This window comes from Orcinus orca, chromosome 7 (assembly GCF_937001465.1).
Source record: "Orcinus orca chromosome 7, mOrcOrc1.1, whole genome shotgun sequence".
Taxonomy (NCBI): domain Eukaryota; kingdom Metazoa; phylum Chordata; class Mammalia; order Artiodactyla; family Delphinidae; genus Orcinus; species Orcinus orca.
Window position 1 is genome coordinate 32,719,140 of NC_064565.1, and position 25,584 is coordinate 32,744,723.

General features: G+C 36.7%; 1 protein-coding gene across 1 annotated transcript in view; it reads right to left on the bottom strand.

The window, feature by feature from the left end:
- LRP1B (LDL receptor related protein 1B) overlaps positions 1–25,584 on the bottom strand; it is a 1,810,989-nt gene that overhangs the window by 1,457,424 nt on the left and 327,981 nt on the right. Inside the window, exon 2 of the mRNA XM_049711954.1 lies at positions 2,057–2,179. Within this exon, the coding sequence (XP_049567911.1) occupies positions 2,057–2,179 (123 nt within the window). The remainder of the gene's footprint in view (positions 1–2,056; positions 2,180–25,584) is intronic.

Below are 25,584 nucleotides of genomic sequence, written 5' to 3' on the forward strand. Positions count from 1 at the left end.
GTGCCAGGTACAAGTTCCAGGGCATTCCTCCTTCAACCTGCCTTCCTACGTATGGATTCTGCAAATCTCTCTCATGTCTCTGTCATGTTTCCCAACAGGAATTTGATAGTAGGATCAGGGCAAAAATGCAAGACTCCAAAACTCAAAAATTTAACTTTTTAGTCCGATTATGCCATGGCGATCATCCCTTGCATCTAACGAGAAGAAAACTCTTCTATGGCACCTAAATAGGGGAAGGCTTAAACAGTGTTAAGTCCCACTACTTATACAGGTGAAATGTAGTCCAACTACTTATATATTTCATGGGCGGGGTATTTTATTATTGTTGTCTTTTCACATTCCTATACCATCTGCATCCATATGCAGAATTTTGAGATTCTTCTCCTTATTTTCCATTTTTAAACAACTTTGTTAAGGTATAATTCACCTACCATACAATTCACCCATTTAATATGCACAGTTCAATGTATTTAAATACATTAACAGAGTTGTGCAACCATCACTGCAATCTAATTTTAGAACACTTCATCACCTCCAAAGAGACCCCATACTCATTAGCAGACATTCCTCATTCCCCTCCACCCCACTGGCCACTGGCAACCACTTATCTACTTTCTGTCTGTATAGATTTGCCTATTGGGATATTTCATATGAATGGAATCATAAAATATGTGGTCTCTTGTGCCTGGCTCCTTTTCCTTCACATAATATTTTCAAGATTTATTCATGTAGCATGTATAAGTACTTCAGTCTTCTTTTATTGTTAAATAATATTCCTTTGTATGGATTTATCAGATTTTACTTATCCACTAGAGTATTTTCTTATTAATATACTTTTTCCTCTTATCATGCCTAGAACCTTAGCTATGCTATAGGGGTCTCGTAAAGGTTTTCAGAATGAAACTGATGAAATTGGTGAAAATCAGAAATGTAGTAAACAACTACAACCTCTTACTATCGAAAAAGCGATCTGTTCAAATTGAAGAAAGGCAACTAATGCAAATATTCAAGTACCCATATGTCGAGAAACTTTAAAAACACGAGCAAACATGAAGAAAGTGAATAAGCATTGCTTCTGCTTTCTATCACCAAGATTTTCATCAAAACTTATATTGGTTCCATCTATAAGACTTATAAACAAGTAGATAAAAGTGGAAAATGGAACCAATAATTATTATCTCTACAATATCAAGCAATAAGAGTGGTGGATTTTTCTTTTTTCATGTTGATTTCACAGAACTATGTAGTTGCTTTGAGGATGATTCTGAGAAGCTGACATACCTGTTTGCGTGGGGAGTAAAAACTGATATTAGCTGTGCTAGAAAATATCAATATGAAAATTTAGGGGACTCTTCACACTCCTTACAACAGTGGGTATTTAAAAGAAAGTGTAGCAGATTTAGCTGTCGTCCTGTTATTATTTACAATTTTGATTTAGTGGTATTTTTCACATGGGCAAAACCCTTAATGGACTCCCAAGTTAGACACAGTGGTACAATTATAATTAGGACTCATGTGTATTAAGAGTTCTGAATCTGATATTATAAAGTCAAAGAACCTCACTGCATGGATGGATAAATGTAGTTTCTATCTTTCAGGTGCAAGAGAAAACATGTTCAATAATTTGTGTAGTGCCCTAGATATTAATAGAAATAATATGGGAGCTAAAGCTTGATTAGTTCATTATTCCTTCTATATGCTCCTCTGTCTCAAAACGTGTGAGATAAATTATTGGACAGGACCTTATTCCCTCTCAGTGCTGTGTTTTCAAGGATTTTTTTTTCTCTTCAAGTCAATTTTTTTCTAGGAGTAACACAATCACATTGAAATAACCTTGCATTTTCTTCCCTTCGTAAGTTAATTCACACGACAAAACTGCGTTTTATGCTCTCATTCACACAGTCATTTTAAAGGACACACAAACAAAGGGTTTTAAGTTTTTAGGCTATTTGGGAAAAAAAAGAATAAACGGAAACAGCAGTCATCTGTGAAAACAGCTGACATTCAGTTTCAAAGGTAAGGTAAATCCGAATGGCATGAGAACCTTTCTACTCACAGGTGTCTAAAGATTCGTCTGAATCATCAGGGCAGTCTGGGTCCCCATCACACAGCCAGCTCTGGGAGACACAAGTCACATGATCGTGGCAAAGAAATTCACCAGGATCACACAACTGCTGATCTGAAAATGAAAATGTTTCAAAATAAAATATGAATGATCTGAACATGAACACAAGAGCAGTACAAAGATGAAATGTGAGAAGGCAATGCATAAAAGGTCTATGAATGTGGTCCCCATTTTCTGTTCGGCAACAAAGCTAAACCGATTATTTTTCTTATTTTTATCCACTCAGCTCAAGCACTCAATTCTGATAGACTTAACTTTGTTGTGGTCTCACACAATCTATCCTGCAAATAGTTAAGAATTCTATTTGTGTTTAGGACTAGAGGCTTCCTCATATCAGACAAGGCATAGAGCTATCGCAGCAAGCAGGTTTTATAGAAGATGTTGATCCAAAGCAGAAGCTCTTGAGCAGAAAAATTTTAGTTTCCTCCTCTGCTCCAAGACAATGAAAAATCAGCAATAAAAATTAAACCTTGTACGTAAACTCCATCTCTTAGTATTTAGTTCTTAACTATCCAACCTTATGCTAGAGCTTCATGCCTTTACATCTGTTAGATACCTAATATCATAATATATTTTTCACTACAACTTTCCAATTGACAGTTTCTGCTACTGGACAGTGAGGGTGATAGTAAAATCCCATAAAGCTTTGTTCTAACTCAGGTTTCTACATTTGATCGTATTCAAAAAGTCCATTATTTTCCTTCCATTGTTTCAGAATATTTAGGATCTGTTGCCTTTCCTCAGGTCCTAGTAAACTCATCAGATGTTGTTTTTTGCAGTATTCTTACTTATGCCCTATAAGTCCATTCAACAAAATATTTCTTTTTTAAAAGTATTTAAAAACATGTCTGAAATAGAAATGTTTCTCACAATTGATGACCTCGGAGTGTGAAAGAGTGTTAGGAGTGTTAGACATTTGATATCACTCATTCTTTGTTATGTATATACAGGAATGATCCAACGTCAAAGAAATCCATCAGTAAATATGTCTTTCAGTATATACCAAATGCATATTCTAAGTGATACAAAAGCATTACACCATAGCTTAATTGGCCTTTTTCCCCTAGCAATCTACAAAATGGCGGCACATCTTCCACTTAATCATTTGATAAGATACAATATGTCTTTCCTTTCTCTCCCTCAACCTCTTCCCCTGACCCCAAAATAACTTAAAACAAATATACTTTACAAACACACAAACACATCCAGACACACACAAATACACATCTTTCATCTATAATTAACTCTTCCCACTCTCACACTATGATATTTTCTGAAAATTCATATATTTTACCTTATTATACACCATCAATACCACACTCATTACCACTGCTATCATAATCATTGTTGTTTTTTTTCACATTAGGTTGTTTGTGCATACTTTGAATTTGGCCTTAGAGTTGGTGCTATAGAATCAAAGATGTATAAGTCTCAGTCTTTGTCTTGAAAGATGCAGTCAGACTACTTACACCAACAGATCCCAAAGGAAGAAAAAAGTACATCGTATACCAAAAGTTGCCAAATAAGTGATTTAGAAAATAACTGCTAAAAGGAGAGATCACAGGTAGAGACAGATGGATACCAATACAAAGAAAAGTCTGGGGATATAAGCATGATTTTAAACATGGGTAGGCTACGCATAAATGGAGAGTAAATACAGGACATTTCAGACAAGAGGTAGAGTAATAAAAATTGTTAAGGCAGTAATTATTGAAATGCATTTGAGACAAATGTTTTATACTAAAGTTGAAATGACATTCAGGTGATAAGATCCATCTAGGCTTTTCTCCACCAAACATTATGTGTGATATTTATAAGTATGTCCTGGTGTTAGAGGAAAGGGACTTAAATTCTGCTTTAGACAGTCATGTAACCTTTGTAGTTAATGTAGGGAAAAAGCACATGAGAAAATTCAAATTATTTTTGCTTAGAGACAGAGACTATATGATTTATCACCAAACAGGGAGAGTTCTGAAGGTGAAGGAAGACATTAATAATTACACTGGGACAGCGAGTATAAAACAAGTCTATTCCAGAAAAATCAGAATGACTGCTCACTGTACCTATAGCTAGTCTGCATTTGATCTATGATTTTGAGATGCTAGGTTTTCTCTTCCTTCATTCCTTCCAAACTATAACCAATTGCTATAAGAAAAGGGGAAAAGAGATGGTGCCTTGCTAAATGCCACTGTATAGTGTCTGTCTCAGTAAATAATCAACAAGTTATTTGCTGAAGTATAAAGAAATAAAAAGGGCCAACAGAACAATTTATAGTGCTGAAAAATAGTGTCTCAAAAACATAGGTCAGGGACTTCCCTAGTGGCGCAGTGGTTAAGAATCCGCCTCCCAATGCAGAGGACACGGTTTCTTCCTGGTCCAGGAAGATCCCACATGCTGTGGAGCAACTAAGCCCGTGCGCCACAACTACTGAACCTGCACTCTAGAGTCTGCAAGCCACAACTCCTGAAGACCGCACACCTAGACCCCATGCTCCACAACAAGAGAAGCCGCTGCAATGAGAAGCCCACGCATGGGAACAAAGAGTAGCCCCTGCTCTCTGCAGCTAGAGAAAGCCCGAGTGCAGCAACAAAGACCCAATGCAGCCAAAAGAAAAAAAAAAATAGTTCCGGGTTAGTAATAAAGAACCTTGAGTACCACAGGAAGCATTTTGTAGATAATTTGAAGCCATGGACAATTACTTAAGAAATGGTATTTATGTTAAAATATACTGCAAAGTCACCTGTGAGGAGACTACTGCAATTGTCTAGAGAAAAGTTTAAGATGATTGGGGTAAAGTAGTGGGGACTAAAATGGAGACTGTGCTCCAAATGATCTAATATAAGAGTTAGGAATCAGTGACTAAATAGTTGAAAGACTCAAATATGCCTCCAAGTAAATAGCCTCAAAAATTGATTAGATGGGGTCTCAAAACCAAGATAGGACATAGAGATGGGGAAAAAAAGAGAGAAGATATTGTACATGTGAGTGTAAATGTGTATGTGACCCTTGTCATGGGGGCAGTGGAATAATAATAGTAGGAATAATTAGTGTTTTTATCGTGCTCTGCAGTTCAAAAAGCAGTGCCACCCGTGATATCTTAATTTGTTCATTCATTTATTTATTCAACAAATATCACTGAGCTTCTAGTATGTTCTAGGGACTGAGGATACAATAGTGAGGAAAACAAAGCAGAATCCCCTGCCATCATAGAGCTTACTTACGTTACAGTGGAGGATAGAAACAGAAACAAAATAAACACGAGTTAACTGCAAAGTATATTAGAAGATAAACACTATGGAGAGATGGGGATTAAGGGTTAGAGAGCAGGGTCAGGGGGTGGACATACAATTTTAAATAAGGTGGTCAGAGAACGTGTCACAGAGAATGTGACGTTTAATAAAGGCTTATAGAAGGTGAGAGTGACATCCATTTGAATAAAAGGTCATGTGCTAAGAACCTCTGGCAATATTCCATTTTATATATGTACCACGTCTTCTTTACCATTTATCTGTCAATCCGTTTAGGTTGCTTCCATGTCCAGGCTATTGTAACTGGTGCTGCAATGAACATTGGGCTGCATGTATCTTTTCAAATTATGGTTTTCTCTGGATATATGCCCAGGAGTAGGATTGCTGGATCATATGGTAGCTCTATTTTTAGTTTTTTAAGGAAACTGCATACTGTTCTCCATAGTGGCTGCACCAATTTACATTCCCACCAATGTAGGAGGGTTCCCTTTTCTCCACACCCTCTCCATCATTTATAAAATGGAATATTACTCAGCAACAAAAAGGAATGAAATAATGCCATTTGCAACAACATGGAGGGACCTAGAGATTATCACACTGAGTGAAGTCAGTCAGACAGAGAAAAACAAATATCATATGATATCACATATGTGGAATCTAAAAAAATGGTACAAGTGAACTTACTTACAAAACAGAGTCACAGATGTAGAAAACAAATTTATGGCTACCAAGGGGGAAAGTGGGGGGGGATAAATTGGGAGACTGGGATTGACATATATACACTAGTATATATAAAATAGATAACTAAAAGGACCTACTGTATAGTGCAGGGAACTCTACTCAGTACTCTATAATGGCCTATATGGGAAAAGAATCTACAAAAATAGTGGATATATGTATATGTATAACTGATTCACTTTGCTGTACGCCTGAAACTAACACAACACTGTAAATCAACTATACTCCAATAAAAATTAATTAAAAAAGAAAGAACCTGTGGCAAGAGGGAGCCCAGCAAATTTAAGGAACACTAAGGAAGTCTGAGTGGCTGGAAAAAATGTGAAAGTGGAAGAACTGAGGTCAGGGAATCAAGGAATATGGTGTAGAGGTTAGCGGATGAAGATTCTAGTTTTACTAAAAATCAAGATGGGAAACCATTGGAATGTTCTGAGTAGAGAGACACAATCTAACTGACTTTCTTTTTTAAAGGATCACTCCAGGTACTGTGTGGAAAATAGAGTGCAGTGAAGTGAAGGTAGAAGTAGGGAGGTCAACGGGGATGTAATTGCAATAATGTGGGTGAAAGGGAGTAGTTGTGCGAATACATGTGTTGGTGAGGTGGAGTTTCAAGAGTATTTGATAAGGAAACAAGTCAGATATCTTTCTACCATCTCATTAAATGTCAGGATCTTACACTCAGATCTCTGACCTCAAAAGTATGACTTTGCAACAGTTTTTTTGAAATATACTGACTATGAGATGCTTGGGAGACTTCCAAGAATAAATATGCAATAGACAGTAACACATTGAAGTCTGAAATTCAGGAGAAACATCAAAACTGAAAACACAGAAAAGAACTGGAGCTGTAAGAAGACAGTGAAAAGGGGCTTCCCTTGTGGCACAGTGGTTGAGAGTCCGCCTGCCGATGCAGGGGACACGGGTTCGTGCCCCGGTCCGGGAAGATCCCACATGCCACAGAGCGGCTGGGCCCGTGAGCCATGGCCACTGAGCCTGCATGTCCAGAGCCTGTGCTCTGCAATGGGAGAGGCCACAACAGTAAGAGGCCCGCATACCGCAAAAAAAAAAAAAAAAAAAGGAGACAGTGAAAAGCATAGGAATAGATTTAGATGAAATTAAAGTGAGGTGGGGGAAGAGGGAAAGACAGAGACAGGGAGAGAAAGGCAGCAAAGTAAGAGTAGGTCAGGCAAGGAGACAGAGGAGACAGAAAGTTTAGCTAGAGATACAAGAGAATAAGGTCAAGGGGAAAGAGGATGCACTAAAATCATGAAAAATTTTAAGAATGGATTGAGGAAGGGGGTCACCAGTGACCAAGTTCAAGTATGATAAATTCTAATAAGATAGGGTAGACTTGTAGGCTGAGGGAAAGGTGCCACTGAAGGAAGAGAGACTGGAGGCTCCAAAAGGATAGGAAAGTGCAGCAGTTTCCCAAGAACTCACGGGGCTGGAAGTAAAACCTAAACAACAGTAGGAGCACTTGCCCTGAGGAAGAAAGGACAGAAAAATGAGACAGATAAATCATTAGCTGGTAGGGAAGAAGGTTAAGGTATCCTTACCTGGTTGTGATTTCTCAAAGAACTGAAAAGCAAGATTAGTTTTCGTAATTTGAAGAAGGTAGACTTGGAAAGAGTAGTAAAGATTTAGAATGAGTAGAAAATTGAAAAGGAAGTCAACTAGAAATCTGTGAAAGGATTTCTTTCTAACAGCAAGGAGAATACAGTTAAGGTTGAAAACTATATATTTGACAGTTGATTTCTTTTCTATGAATGCCCAAATGTTCACCTGCATTGAGCCATAGATATAGAATAATTCCTTGAGAAAATCCCAGAAGAAAGTCCCTTGGGAAAATATGCAAACCACCCATCCTCAACATATATGCACATGTATATAGACACATACACAAAACCATCATGATTCAAAACAACTTTTTTTTTTTCAGGAGTGAGACATACTTAAGGGGATTTACCTAATGAGCCTATGTTATCAGCTTGCTAAGCAAGCTCCAACCTTTAAAGGGAGTTTGCATAGTTGCAATTTTGAGGACAGTTTTATATCATCCCTCTAGGAAACAGCAGTTAAAAATAGCTTGCTACAACCCACCTATTTACTTTTCACCTTGATACTCCATTTCAGGGTCTGTTTCTAAAAGCATTGATTATAGGATTAAAATAAATGAATTTTCAGTATTTCAAGGTGATTATTTTAAAATACATACACTGGATTGAGTTCCTTGAATCAGAAGCTAAATATGTTATGTCTATGTGTATTTTCCATTTATCCTATTTAATGCTTCAAGCTACACTTCTGAGATAGCCAAACTAATCTTATTTTATATGTCTTCCTATTGTATGAAACACAATATTATACACTGTAATTAAAACAAGAAGCTTATGAGAATGTGCAGGAAGTTTCGCTTACATCCCTAAGGAAGAAGATCAAAGCTAGCATTGAGAGACCTTCAGGATGGCAGATGACTAAAATGTGGAGATCACCTTCTTCCCCACAAATACATCAGAAATACATCTACATGTGGAACAACTCCTACAGAACACCTACTGAACGCTGGCAGAAGACCCCAGACCTCCAAAAAGGCAAGAAACTCCCCATGTACCTCGGTAGAGCAAAAGAAAAAACAGACAAAAGACTAAGGACGGGACCTGCACCAGTGGGAGGGAGCTGTGAAGGAGGAAAGGTTTCCACACACTAGGAAACCCCTTCACTGGTGGAGACTCGGGGTGGTGGTGGGGAAGCTTCGGAGCCACGGAGGAGAGCACAGCAACAGGGGTGTGGAGGGCAAAGCGGAGAGATTCCTGCACAGATCAGTGCCGACCAGCACTCACCAGCCCGAGAGGCTTGTCTGCTCACCCGCCGGGATGGGCAAGGCTGGGAGTTGAGGCTCGGGCTTCGGTTGGAGCGCAGGGAGAGGACTGGGGTTGGCAGCGTGAACACAGCCTGAAGGGGACTAGTGCGCCACAGCTAGCGGGAAGTGTGTTCAGGAAAAGGTCTGGAGCAGCTGAAGAGGCAAGAGACTTTTTCTTCCCTCTTTGTTTCCTGGTGCGCGAGGCAAGGGGATTAAGGGCGCCTCTTAAAGGAGCTTCAGAGACCGGCGTGAGCCGCGGCTATCAGCGTGGACCACAGAGTCTGGCATGAGACGCTCAGGCTGCTACTGCGGCCACCAAGAAGCCTGTGTGCAAGCACAGGTCACTAGCCACACCTCCACTCCCAGGACCCTGTGCAGCCCACCACTGCCAGGATCCCATGATCCAGAGACAACTTCCCCGGGAGAACGCGTGGCGCACCTCAGGCTGGTGCTATGTCATGCTGGCCTCTGCCACTGCAGGCTCGCTCTGCATCCGTACCCCTCCCTCCCCCAGCCTGAGTGAGCCAGAGCCTCCGAATCAGCTGCTCCTTTAACCCCGTCCTGTCTGAGCGAAGAACAGACGCCCTCACGCAACCTACATGCAGAGGCGGGGCCAAATCCAAAGCTGAAGCCCAGGAGCTGTGTGAACAAAGAAGGGAAATCTCTGCCAGCAGCCTCAGGTGCAGAGGATTAAATCACCATAATCTACGTGATGTACCCTGCCTGCATCTCTGGAATACCTGAATAGACAACGAATCATCCCAAAATTGAGGCAGTAGACTTTGGGAGCAACAGTAGACATGGGGTTCGCTTTCTTCATCTAATTTGTTTCTGGTTTTATGTTTATCTTAGTTTAGTATTTAGACTTTATGATTATTGGTAAATTTGTTTATTGATTTGGTTGCTCTCTTCCTTTTCTTTTAATATATATATATATTTGTCATTTTTCTCTTTTTGTGAGTGTGTATGTGTATGCTTCTTTGTGTGATTTTGTCTGTATAGCTTTGCTTTTACCATTTGTCCTCGGGTTCTGTCTGTATTTTTGTTTTTACTGTAGTTTTTAGCACTTGTTATCATTGGTGGATTTGTTTTTTGGTTTGGTTGCTCTCTTCTTTCTTTCTTTTTTTTTTTATTACCTCTTAATTTTTAAAATTTTCAATAATTTTATTTATTTATTTTTATTTTAATAACTTTATTTTATTTCTTTCTTTTTTTCTTTCTTTTATCTCCCTTTTCTTTTGAGCCATGCAGCTGAACAGGGTCTTCATGCTCCAGGCAGGTGTCACACCTGTGTCTTTGAGGTGGGAGAGCCAAGGTCAGGACATTGATCCACCAGAGACCTCCCAGCTCCACATAATATCAAACAGCAAAAGCTGTCCCAGAGATCTGCATCTCAATACTGAGACTCAGATCCACTCAATGACCAGCAAGCTACAGTGCTAGACACTTTATGCCAAACAACTAGAAAGACAGGAACACAACCCCACCCACAGCATAGAGCCTGCCTAAAATCATAATAAGGTCACAGAAACCCCAAAACACACCACCAGGCACGGTCCTGCCCACCAGAAAGACAAGATTCAGCCTCATCCACCAGAACAGAGGTACCAGTCCACTCCACCAGGAAGCCTACACAACCCACTGAAACATCCTTAGCCACTGGTGGCAGACACCAAAAGCAATGAGAACTACGAACCTGCAGCCTGCGAAAAGGAAATACCAAATACAGTAAGTGAAGTGAAATCAGAAGACAGAGAAACACACTGCAGATGAAGGAGCAAGGTAAAAACCCACCAGACCAAACAAATAAAGAGGAAATACACAGTCTAACTGAAAAAGAATTCAGAGTAGTGATAGTAAAGACGATCCAAAAACCTGGAAATACAATGGAGGAAAAAAAATGTTTAACAAGGACCTAGAAGAACTAAAGAACAAACAAACACTGACGAACAACACAATAAATGAAAATAAAAATTCTCTACAAGGAATCAATAGCAGAATAACTGAGGCAGAAAAACGGATAAGTGACCTGGATGACAAAATAGTGGAACTAACTACTGCAGAGCAGAATAAAGAAAAAAGAATGAAAAGAATTGAGGACAGTCTCACAGACCTCTGGGACAACACTGAACGCACCAACATTCGAATTATAGGGGTCACAGAAAAAGAAGAGCAAAAGAAAGGGACTGAGAAAATATTTGAAGACATTTTATTTGAAAACTTCCCTAATATGGGAAAGGATATAGTCCAACAAGTCCAGGAATCACAGAGAGTCCCATACAGGATGAATCCAAGGAGAAACACACCAGACACACAGTAATCAAACTATCAAAAATTAAATACAAGGAAAATATTAAAAGCAGCAAGGAAAAAAAAAAAACAAATAACATACAAAGGAATCCCGATAAGGTTAACAGCTGATATTTCAGCAGAAACTCTGCAAGCCAGAAGGGAGTGGCAGGACATATTTAAAGTGATGAAAGGGAAAATACTACAACGAGGATTACACTACCCAGCAAGGATCTCATTCAGATTTGATGGAGAAATTAAAACGTTTACAGACAAGAAAAAGCTAAGAGAATTCAGCACCAACAAACCAGCTTTACAAAAAATGCTAAAGGAACTTCTCTAGGAATGAAACACAAGAGAAGGAAAAGAGCTACAATAACAAACCAAAAACAATTAAGAAAATGGTAATAGGAACATATATATTGATAACTACCTTAAATGTAAATGAATTAAATGCCCAACCAAAAGACACAGACTGGCTAAATGGATACAAAAAGAAGACCCGTATATATGCTGTCTACTTCAGACCTAGGGACACATACAGACTGAAAGTGAGGGGATGGAAAAAGATATTCCATACAAATGGAAATCAAAAGAAAGCTGGTAGCAACTCTCATATCAGACAAAATAGATTTTAAAATAAAGACTATTACAAGAGACAAAGAAGGATACTACATAATGATCAAGAGATCAATCCAAGAAGAAGACATAACAATTGTAAATATTTATGCACCCAACATAGGAGCACTGCAATATATAAGGCAAATGCTAACAACCATAAAAGAGGAAGTCGACAGTAACACAATTATAGTAGAAGACTTTAATACCCCACTCTCACCAATGGACAGAACATCCAAAATGAAAATAAATAAGGAAACACAAGCTTTAAATGATACATTGAACAAAATGCACTTAATTGATATTTATAGGATATTCCAACCAAAAACAACAGAATACACTTTCTTCTCAAGTGCTAATGGAACATTCTCCAGGATAGAACATATCTTGGGTCACAAATCAGGCCTTACTAAATTTAAGAATATTGAAATCGTAGCAAGTATCTTTTCTGACCACAGCGCTATGAGACTAGATATCAATTACAGGAAAAACCTGTAAAAAGTACAAACACATGGAGGCTAAACAATATGCTACAAAATAACGAAGAGATCACGAAGGAAATCAAAGAGCAAATTAAAAAATACCTAGAAAAAAAATGACAATGAAAACTCGACAACCCAAAACCTATGGGATGCAGCAAAAGCAGTTTTAAGAGGGAAGTTTATAGCAATACAATCCTACCTCAAGAAACAAGAAACATCTCAAATAAAATACCTAAGCTTACACCTAAAGCAATTAGAGAAAGAAGAACAAAAAACTCCAAAGTTAGCAGAAGGAAAGAGATCAGATCAAAAAGAAATGAAAAATAAATGAATAACACAATATCAAAGATCAATAAAGCTATAAGCTGGTTCTTGAAAACATAAACAAAATTGAAAAACCATTAACCAGACTCACTAAGAAAAAAAGGGAGAAGACTCAAATCAATAGAATTAGAAATGAAAAAGGAGAAGTAACAAGTGACACTGCAGAAATACAAAGGATCATGAGAGATTACTACAAGCAACTACATGCCAATAAAATGGAAAACTTGGGAAAAATGGACAAATCCTTAGAAAAGCACAACCTTCCAAGACTGAACCAGAATAAATAGAAAATATAAACAGACCAATCACAAGCACTGAAATTAAGACTGTGATTAAAAATCTTCCAACAAACAAAAGCCCAGGACCAGATGGCTTCACAGGCGAATTCTATCAAACATTTAGAGAAGAGCTAACACCTATCCTTCTCAAAGTCTTCCAAAATATAGCAGAGGAAGGAAAACTCCCAAACTGATTCTACAAGGCCACCATCACCCTGATACCAAAACCAAACAAAGACGTCACAAATAAAGAAAACTACAGGCCAATATCACTGATGAACATAGATGCAAAAATCCTCAACAAAATACTAGCAAACAGAATCCAACAGCACATTAAAAGGATCATACACCATGATCAAGTGGGGTTTGTCCCAGGAATGCAAGCATTCATCACTTTACGCAAATCAATCAATGTGATAAACTATATTAACAAATTGAAGGAGAAAAAAATGTATGACCATCTCAATAGATGCAGAAAAAACTTTTGACACAATTCAACACCCATTTATGATAAAAACCCTCCAGAACGTAGGCATAGAGGGAACTTACCTCAACATAATAAAGGCCATATATGATAAACCCACAGCCAGCATCGTTCTCAATGGTGAAAAACTGAAACCATTTCCACTAAGATCACAAACAAGAAAAGGTCGTCCATTTTCACCACTATTATTCAACATAGTTTTTGAAGTTTTAGCCACAGCAATCAGAGAAGAAAAAGAAATAAAAGGAATCCAAATTGGAAAAGAAGAAGTAAAGCTGTCACTGTTTGCAGATGACATGATACTATACAAAGAGAATCCTAAAGATGCTACCAGAAAACTACTAGAGCTAATGAATGAATTTGGTAAAGTAGCAAGATACGAAACTAATGCACAGAAATCTCTTGCATTCCTATACACTAATGATAAAAAATCTGAAAGAGAAATTAAGGAAACACTCCCATTTACCATTGCAACAAAAAGAATAAAATACCTAGGAATAAACCTACCAAGGGAGACAAAGGACCTGTATGCAGAAAACTCTAAGACACTGATGAAAGAATTTAAAGATGATACCAACAGATGGAGAGATCTACCATGTTCTTGGATTGGAAGAATCAACATTGTGAAAATGATTATACCACCCAAAGCAATCTACAGATTCAATGCAATCCCTATCAAACTACCAATGGCATTTTTCACAGAACTAGAACAAAAAATTTCAAAATGTGTATGGAAACACAAAAGACCCCGAACAGCCAAAGCAATCTTGAGAAAGGAAAATGGAGATTGAGGAATCAGGCTCCTGGACTTCAGACTATACTACAAAGCTACAGTAATCAAGACTGTATGGTACTGGCACAGAAAAAGAAATATAGATCAATGGAACAGAATAGAAAGCCCAGAGATAAACCCACGCACATATGGTCACCTTATTTTTGATAAAGGAGGTAAAATATACAATGGAGAAAAGATAGTCTCTTCAGTAAGTGGTGCTGGGAAAACTGGACAGCTACCTGTAAAAGAATGAAATTAGAACACTCCCTAACACCATACACAAAAATAAACTCCAATTGGGTTCAAGACCTAAATGTAATTCCAGACACTATAAAACTCTTAGAGGAAAACATAGGCAGAACACTCTATGACATAAATCACAGCAAGATCCTTTTTGACTCACCTCTTAGAGAAATGGAAATAAAAACAAAAATAAACAAATGTGACCTAATGAAACTTAAAAGCTTTTGCACAGCAAAGGAAACCATAAACCAGACGAAAAGACAACCCTCAGAATGGGAGAAAATATTTGCAAATGAAGCAACTGACCAAGGATTAATCTCCAAAATTTACAAGCAGCTCAATATCAAAAAAGCAAACAACCCAATCCAAAAATGGGCAGAAGACTTAAATAGACATTTCTCCAAAGAAGATATACAGATTGCCAACAAACACATGAAAGGATGCTCAACATCACTAATCATTAGAGAAATGCAAATCAAAATTACAATGAGGTATCACCTCACACCAGTCAGAATGGCCATCACCAAAAAAAGCTACAAACAGTAAATGTTGGAGAGGGTGTGCAGTAAAGGGAACCCTCTTGCGCTGTTGGTGGGAATGTGAATTGGTACAGCCACTATGGAGAACATTATGGAGTTTCATTAAAAAGCTAAAAATAGAACTACCATAGGACCCAGCAATTCCACTACTGGGCATATACCCTGAGAAAACCATAATTCCAAAAGAGCCACATACCACATGCATTGCATCTCTATTTACAATAGGCAGGACATGGAAGCCACCTAAGTGTCCATCGACAGATGAATGGATAAAGAAGCTGCGACACATATATGCAATGGAATAATACTCAGACATAAAAAAGAAACAAAATTGAGTTATTTGTAGTGAGGTGGATGGACCTAGAGTCTGTCATACAGTTAAGTAAGTAAGAAAGAGAAATACAAATACCATATGCTAACACATATATATGGAATCTAAAAAAAAAAAAAATTGTTATGAAGAACCTAGGGTTAGGATAGGAATAAAGATACAGACGTAGAGAATGGACTTGAGGACACAGGGATGGGGAAGGGTAAGTTAGAACAAAGTGAGAGAGTGGCACAAACATACATACACTACCAAATGTAAAACAGCTAGTGGGAAGCAGCCGCATACCACAGGGAGATCAGCTCAGTGCTTTGTGACCATCTAGAGGGGTGGAATAGGGAGGGTGGGAGGAAGATGCAAGAGAGAGGAGATATGGTGATATATGTATAGCTGATTCACTTTTTTATAAAGCAGAAACTAACACACCATTGTAAAGCAATTTTACTCCAATAAAGATGTTAAAAAACAAAACAAGACATAATGGCCATTTTTTTGTGAATATGCCATGACTGAAGTAAAATTATATTTGCCCTTTGTTAGGTACAAAGTCTGTATGATTTTTTTTTTTTTTTTTTTTTTTTAACATCTTTATTGGAGTATAATTGCTTTACAATGGTGTGTTAGTTTCTGCTTTATAACAAAGTGAATCAGTCATACATAAACATATGTTCCCATATGTCTTCCCTGTTGCGTCTCCCTCCCTCCCACCCTCCCCATCCCACCCCTCCAGGCTGTCACAAAGCACCGAGCCAATATCCCTGTGCCATGCGGCTGCTTCCCACTAGCTATCTACCTTACTGCGTTTGTTAGTGTGTATATGCCCATGACTCTCTCTCGCCCTGTCACAGCTCACCCTTCCCCCTCCCCATAACCTCAAGTCCGTTCTCTAAGAGGTCTGCGTCTTTATTCCTGCTTTACCCCTAGGTTCTTCATGACATTTTTTTCTTAAATTCCATATATATGTGTTAGCATACGGTATTTGTCTTTTTCTTTCTGACTTACTTCACTCTGTATGACAGACTCTAGGTCTATCCACCTCATTACAAATAGCTCAATTTCGTTTCTTTTTATGGCTGAGTAATATTCCATTGTATATATGTGCCACATCTTCTTTATCCATTCATCCGATGACGGGCACTTAGGTTGTTTCCATCTCCGGGCTATTGTAAATAGAGCTGCAATGAACATTTTGGTACATGACTCTTTTTGAATTTTGGTTTTCTCAGGGTATATGCCCAGTAGTGGGATTGCTGGGTCATATGGTAGTTCTATTTGTAGTTTTTTAAGGAACCTCCATACTGTTCTCCATAGTGGCTGAACCAATTCACATTCCCACCAGCAGTGCAAGAGTGTTCCCTTTTCTCCACATCCTCTCCAGCATTTATTGTTTCTAGATTTTTTGATGATGGCCATTCTGACTGGTGTGAGATGATATCTCATTGTAGTTTTGATTTGCATTTCTCTAATGATTAATGATGTTGAGCATTCTTTCATGTGTTTGTTGGCAGTCTGTATATCTTCTTTGGAGAAATGTCTATTTAGGTCTTCTGCCCATTTTTGGATTGGGTTGTTTGTTTTCTTGTTATTGAGCTGCATGAGCTGCTTGTAAATTTTGGAGATTAATCCTTTGTCGGTTGCTTCATTTGCAAATATTTTCTCCCATTCTGAGGGTTGTCTTTTGGTCTTGTTTATGGTTTCCTTTGCTGTGCAAAAGCTTTGAAGTTTCATTAGGTCCCATTTGTTTATTTTTGTTTTTATTTCCATTACTCTAGGAGGTGGGTCAGAAAGGATCTTGCTTTGATTTACGTCATAGAGTGTTCTGCCTATGTTTTCCTCTAAGAGTTTGATAGTTTCTGGCCTTACATTTAGGTCTTTAATCCATTTTGAGCTTATTTTTGTGTATGGTGTTAGGGAGTGATCCAATCTCATACTTTTACATGTACCTGTCCAGTTTTCCCAGCACCACTTATTGAAGAGGCTGTCCTTTCTCCATTGTACATTACTGCCACCTTTATCAAAGATAAGGTGTCCATATGTGCATGGGTTTATCTCTGGGCTTTCTATCCTGTTCCATTGATCTATCTTTCTGTTTTTGTGCCAGTACCATACCGTCTTGATGACTGTAGCTTTGTAGTATAGTCTGAAGTCAGGGAGCCTGATTCCTCCAGTTCCTTCTTTCGTTCTCAAGATTGCTTTGGCTATTCGGGGTCTTTTGTGTTTCCATACAAATTGTGAAATTTTTTGTTCTAGTTCTGTGAAAAATGCCAGTGGTAGTTTGATAGGGATTGCATTGAATCTATAGATTGCTTTGGGTAGTAGAGTCATTTTCACAATGTTGATTCTTCCAATCCAAGAACATGGTATATCTCTCCATCTATTTATATCATCTTTAATTTCTTTCATCAGTGTCTTATAATTTTCTGCATACAGGTCTTTTGTCTCCTTAGGTAGGTTTATTCCTAGATATTTTATTCTTTTTGTTGCAATGGTAAATGGGAGTGTTTTCTTGATTTCACTTTCAGATTTTTCATCATTAGTATATAAGAATGCCAGATATTTCTGTGCATTAATTTTGTATCCTGCCACTTTACCAAATTCATTGATTAGCTCTAGTCTATATGTTTATATAACTTATATAATGATAACATATAAGTCTATATGTTATCATTATATAATCAGATATTCAATACCCTTAAATATTTTTTGTCTATTTAATCTCTTGACTACTAAGTCTGTTTAAATCTCTACCATAAAAGTGGAATAGTCCATTTCTACTTGTCTTTTGGACACTTGCTTCCTGTATATCTCAAAGATATATTGTTAAGTTATGATACATTAATATATTGATATAAGATATATTGTTATATGATATATCACTATGATATACTGATATGTTGTTCATGGTAATGGTTGTTAAATCTTATCGGCAAATTGTAACTCTATCAAATAAAATAATTATCTTTTTGTCTTGAAAAAAGAAAGCTAGTACTGTGTCTATCTCTTTATAATAATAGACTCTTGCAACCAAAAGACATAAAAAGATTAGCACAACCATAGCCTATAGAGTTTACTGAGTTTGGATTCATCCTGGCATGAGAAAAGCTTAGTATAATAATCCTGCTACACATAAATGAAAACATCTAATTACTTATCTTAATAAAGATGTATAATAATATTTTTGGAGTTTGGATGTAAATGGCCTTAGCTGAAAGATTTTATATACATGAGATGCCACATATTAGCTAATTTATGTTTTCTCATTTTAACATCATGATGAACTGCTAATTTCAATCTTTCTAAAAAACAAGAACTATCAAAGTCAAATACTAAAACTATTATTTATCAATAGGGGTCTACTGAACAACTCTATAGCCTGTAGTTCCTTGAGTATTTCATCATAATTATTTTATAATATTGTTATGTCATTTCCCTTAAAAGTTGACTTGCTATTTAAATACTAATGAGAACATTAGTTTACCAACAAATTGTGTACTGAATGCATAACAGGGCACCATATGGGAACATTTAAAGGACATGTACATGATGAACTATGGTAGCTAATTAAAAATTAAAGATAAAAGAAGGGTAATACCCACTCAACTGCTGAATTACTGAGAAGTCTTATTCTTCTAATTAAGTTAAAGAATAAATAGGTACAACCTCTTGCACAAGCTAAGTATGAGGGAAATGCTCTGAGTTAGGTTTTCAGAACTTTGTTAATATGAAAAATATTTATTTATTATATCTACATCTCATTGCTAACTTAAACATAGGTATTGTAGCTACTGGGTGCTGAGCTCCTGGAAGGCAGAGGGTTCTGTCTTAGACTTCACATTTGCCATAACAAGGTGATTTTAATGGAAAAAAAATCAAATATTCTATAAAGAACTATACATTACTTTTAGAAAGAGATGGGGGAAAGAAAAACCAAAGCAATACTAGTGGTTTTTGTTTTATTATCAAAATGATAAATAGCTTTATTTACTTAACCACAAAAGTAAAGCTAAGTTTCCCCATGCTTAAAATAAAATACCCTGAACAGCAAATATTATACCATATAAAGTTAAAGCATCCATGAAAACTAAAAATCAAACTTGAGGTTCTATGTTATCCTCCAGAGTCTCTTAAAGACTATACTGAAAATTACACTTTTCACGATAGCTGGTTGTACAAAGGTAACTTAGACAAATATGTTAACAATAGTTTTTTTAAATGATAATTCCTTTAGGAATATCATTATTTTAAGTGTAAGATAAAGTGAAACTCACCATGTTAAGTCCGTGCTTAATAAAAATACAAAAATAGATTTGGATTATACCCATTTGGAGAGATTGGTAGAGGGAAGGTAGGTCAAAAAGGGTCACACCTGGTAGTTTCATTTTGGCAAGAAAATATATCTCCTTCACAAAATTTGTGGTTGATTGAAAAATAAACCTTATTATATACAATAAGATTATAATTCATGGTATCATTTATTTATGCTAAGTCCATCCTTAAAAATCTTCCCAGGCCTGTATCAGAGAGTCAGTTAATAATGAAGAGTATCCATATTTGAACGATAACATGGTTTTTAACTAATAATTCCTGTTGTCACGCTGAGTCACTACTGATAATTTAGAAACATAATTACTCTTACTAAATATATATGTGCACACACATTCACACAATGTGTACACATGATCTTGTATAAACTTAGCATACAGCTCCACCAGGAACTCTGTTATCCCTGAAGCTAAGACTCATTAAGAGAGGCTAATCAAATTCCTGAATAAGAGCCCAGTGGTAGGCTGAATAAAGGTACCCCAAAGATGTTCACATCCTAATTTCCACAGCCTCTGAATGTGTCACCTTACTATGTGACAACTGTGATTAAGAATCTTGAGGTGGAGAGACTATCCTAGATTATACAAGTGAACTTAATGAAATAACAAGATGTGGTACATATATGCAATGGAATATTACTCAGCCATAAAAAAGAATGAAATAATGCCATTTGGAGCAACATGGATGGACCAAAAGATTGTCACACTAAGTGAAGTCAGTCAGAGAAAGACAAATATCATATGCTATCACTTATATGTGGGATCTAAAAAAATCGTATAAATGAACTTATTTACAAAACAGAAATAGAGTCACAGATGTAGAAAACAAACTTATGGTTACCAAGGGGGAACAGGAGGAGGGATAAATTGGGAGATTGGGATTGACATTTACACACTAGTATATATGAAATAGATAACTAATAAGAACCTACTTTATAGCACAGAGAACTCTACTCAATACTCTGTAATGACCTATATGGAAAAGAATCTAAAAATGAGTGGATATATGCATAACTGATTCAGTTTGCTGTACAGCAGAAACTAACACAACACTGTAAATCAACTATACTCCAATGAAAATTAATTAAAAAAAAAACAAGTGTACTTATAACGGCAAGTCAGGGGGAGAGAAGATGTGAGCACAGAAGCAGAAGCTGGAGTGATCTGAAGAAGTAGACATGGGCCAAGGAATGTGGGCAGCGTCTAGAAGCTGGAAAAGGCACGGAAGTGGATTCTCACCTAGAGCCTCCAAAAGAACTCAGTCCTGTGCACACTACTTAGAGCTTCTGACCTCCAGAACTGTAAGATAATAAACTTGTGGTGCTGTAAAACCACTAAGTTTGTGGCAATCCGTTACAACACCAATAGGGAACTAACATCAGACCCCAGTTCATCTGACAGTCCAGATATCACTTATGTAAGTCTGATTAAATTAGTAGGAAACAAGCAAACTATCAGCTGTTTTACCATTAATTTAAAGGTCTTTTTTCTCCTATGTTGCTTTCTGTTTGTTTCAACACTATCTACTTAAATAAAACACCTTTCTTCTTGATGTCGAATGACAGTCAAAATAAATCTGCACAGGACTAAGCCTAGTAATAATGACTAGAATCACATGATAGGATTTTATAAAAATCACTATAAATGCTCAAATAAATGACACCCCTGACTGGGAAATATATGAATTTGGAACTGTGGGCATGTGTGGGTGTACGTGGATGTGTGTACATGTTTTTATTCTCATTAGATGAGAAAGTACAAAAATGTGATATCTTTCTATTATGAGAAAATTGTACTTAATTGTATATTTCTATGTTTTCTATTGGCTACACAATTTGCAATCATCCTATGCCTTATTAAGCACCAAGTGTTTTTGGTGCTGCAAATGGAAATTCGTACTTACAAGAACACCTTATATAAAACCAAGACAAAATTGAAAATTTTAAGAAGTACATTATCCCCAGGAAGAAGCTTTACTCATTTATCATTTCTATCATAATGAACAAATGAAAAGTATCTCTGTAAACATTTCAAATTCAAGTTGACATTTAATTTTCAAGGAGAAAGTTGTTTTTTTTTTTCTTGATCATTTAACATTGGCTCCTTGTTTTTTCAGGCAGTGATATGGAAAATTGTAAAGCACTCAGCATAAACTTGTTTGGAACTGCTTCTTTACCAAGAAAAGGCAAAAAGTACCCATAATGAAAACCTGGTTCTTTATTTAGCAAGAGACAGAGGATATATTTTTTCAGTGGAATAAAACTGGTACGTTCAACATAGTTGACTCAAGTTTTTATTATCACTAGACTAATGCTTCGCAATTCTGTTTTCTTTTCTGAAATTTCAATAGCAATGCTCTATTTCCTTTTTACCTTCCCTTTCTCCAAAGCCCACTGAAATGATTCTACAGTTATTTCATATACTACATTTTTAAGGAAAGAAACAATTTTGACAGGTTTCCTTCTTAAATGTTAAAGAAATAGCCTAAATTATTGACATTTCCCTGCAAGTTCTATTCTCTAAATCCTGTATGATTCTTATCCAATCTCCCAGGGGGTACCAAATTCCACATCTTTTTTCTCATCTTTAAGCTTAGTGAGATATGAAGCAGACGGTTAGGCTTTGGCTGTTTCAGGGATGATGAAATATCTCCTATTCCTTTTGCTGTTTTTTAACTATTAAGGGCTCTTTGAAGACTACAATTTTACTTATCTCAAGTCCCTATTTTGACTTTTACATATATTTTTCAATCACAATTTCTTATTCTCTATTTAAAAATACTTTAAACTTATTAATTTAACTAACGTTCACTTACTATGAACCAAAATAAGCACTGAGAACATAATGATGGAGACAACAGGATTTCTACCCAGAAATTGCTGAGGGGTAGACAAAAATAAATATTTACTGTAATGTTGAAGGAGCACTGAAAATGGAGCAACTCCTGCTGTAGGCACCCGGGGTCAGGGGCTGAGATGAGGAGAGAGCATGCAGAAGATATTTTTAGTTGCCTACCCGACAGCTACTTTTACCACATTTGAAAATCCCACTTCCCACTATAGAGACAGGGAAGGCCATATGCTTGCTTTCCCAGTCCTTCTTGAACCTACGACATGGACATAGACCCCACTGTTGATTAATGATTAATTCCAATCATATCATTGGGCTACCCTGAGGCGCCCCTGCATCCCATCCTGCTAATCTCTAGACATTTTGTTACATTATGCAATCAATACCCTTAATTACTTAGCCATGGTATGCTGGGTAATTTCACTACCAATCAGAAGTAACTGATACAGGTATGAGGGCCGCTTCCCAGAAAAAGGTAATTTTTAATCATTTTAATAAATGTATATGAGATTGCCAAGCTGAGAAGATGGGGGATGGCATTCCAAACAAAAGGAAGATCACATAGGGAAAACACACCAAGTGATTAATATAGCTGAAGTTTAGTTTATGTGTCCAAGATAGGCTGGAAAATAGATTGAATATTTATATTGTTTGGCTTAAATATAGTCAATATTTTAATATGCTCTTCATAACCATTTAGTAAGACTTCTTACTGTGTTATTTTAAGTTACTAGATTTTGAAAAGACTCCTTTTACAGGAGGTAATAAAATAATACTATAAATGGTAATAGTTATTGAGTGTTCACTATGTACCACATGTTAAATTAAACACTTTGTGTATTTCATTTAATACTCACAAAAATCTGTTATTGGCATCTTGCAAATCAGATATGAGAATTGTTTGGAAAGTTAAGTGACTAATGTCACCCAACTAGCAACTGGCACGGTCAAGACACAAATACTCATCTAACTGACACAAAGCCTGCTCTCATAACTACTAGAGGAGGTTTTGTTTTGCATTTGTTTTTGTTTTTGTTTCAATTTGTCATTTTAAAAACAATTATTTCACTGGGAGTATATTTATCACTACTGACCTCTAGGCATTAAATGCCAACAGTGCCTCCATCATTGTGACAACTCACCGTGACATCCCACGTATTAATGTGCCTTTAACACAGATGCTGGACTAAAGAAACCTACTTGGAAATCCTATAAACAGTTATTATTCACCCTACTTTAAGTTACTGAGATTTTGCATCAACCTCATACTTCCAAAATAGGTCTCAAGGCTTTCTTCTCAAATCTTTCCCACCTGTTGGATGTTACCTAAAATTCTATGTGTTTGGGTCTCAGATCTGTAAAGGTAGCAACTATCCCTGTAAGAAGTGAAACTTTGCTCATCATTTATTTACAACATTGTGAATAAAAGATAAAAGGAAGGTATTTATGGAAATGGGAGCAATCATGAAGATATACTGCAGATGAAAAGACTGAATATTAACAAAGGAGGTTGGAAGCACCATAGGCACACACCCTTTATGACACTGTCAAGAACTTGTTCCCTAGAATTCTCCACAATCAAAGCCATGGAGTAAATGAACTTGCCAACTCCTTTTATTTTATCTCCATGATCAAACAAATATTTAAAATGTATGCAAGTCCTCTGGGGGAAAAACAAAAAGGATGGTGAAATAGTGGTTTTCATACTATGGTATTCTTTTGTAGACATATATCTAAACCCCAAACTATCAAGTGAGAAGAGTATCGTTATTAGTTAGTGTGATAGAGGACAGAGGTCCTAGCTAGGTGGGCTTGTGTTATTTGGGTAATTGTGAAATATCAATAAAAGTTCAATGGGTTTCCTAAACACAACTATAAGTAACACAGATAATTAAGTACTCTACAGAAGACACACGTCATGAGAACATGAATCCTCGTGAAAGTAATTATTACTCTATCAAAGAAAAGGTCTAATGTAACATTTTAATGTTAATAGGGAATTAGAAAACGTAGCCATGGGGGCCTAAATGAATATAAATTAAGTCTCATAATGTTTTCAGAAATGTAAATGCACACATTTTCTCACATTATACTAGTGCTTGTTCTTTCTTTCCACAATTAAGAAATTATTGAGAAACAGTATACTTGAATCTAACAAAACACATATTAAGTCATGTTATCAGACTAGCAGAGTGTTGTTATTTTCTGTAGTTTAAGTGTTGGTGATCTTTTTTTTTAACATCTTTATTGGAGTATAATTGCTTTACAATGGTGTGTTAGTTTCTACTTTATAACAAAATGAATCAGCTATACATATACATATGTCCGCATATCTCTTTCCTCTTGCATCTCCCTCCCTCCCACCCTCCCTATCCCACCCCTCTAGGTAGTCACAAAGCACGGAGCTGATCTCTCTGTGCTATGCGGCTGCTTCTACTAGCTATCTATTTTACATTTGGTAGTGTATATATGTCCATGCCACTCTCTCACTTTGTCCCAGCTTACCCTTCCCCCTCCCCGTGTCCTCAAGTCCATTCTCTAGTAGGTCTGTGTCTTTATTCCCGTCCTGCCCCTAGGTTCTTCATGCCCTATTTTGGTTTTTTTTAGATTCCATATATATGAGCTACCATACGGTATTTGTTTTTCTCTTTCTGACTTACTTCATTCTGTATGATAGACTCTAGGTCCATCCACCCCACTACAAATAACTCAATTTCATTTCTTTTTATGGCTCATTTCTTTTATTCTTTTATATATTCCATTATATATATGTTTTATGCCTGAGTAATATTCCATTGTATATATGGGCCACATCTTCTTTATCCATTCATCTGTCGATGGATACTTAGGTTGCTTCCATGTCCTGGTTATTGTAAATAGTGCTGCAATGAACATTGTGGTACATGACTCTTTTTGAATTATAGTTTTCTCAGGGTATATGCCCAGTAGTGGGATTGCTGCGTCATATGGTAGTTCTATTTTTAGTCTTTTAAGGAACCTCCATACTGTTCTGTATCAATTTACATTCCCAAGTTTTGGTGATATTTTCGCTGCATAAGTCATATTTAATTAAAATATAAG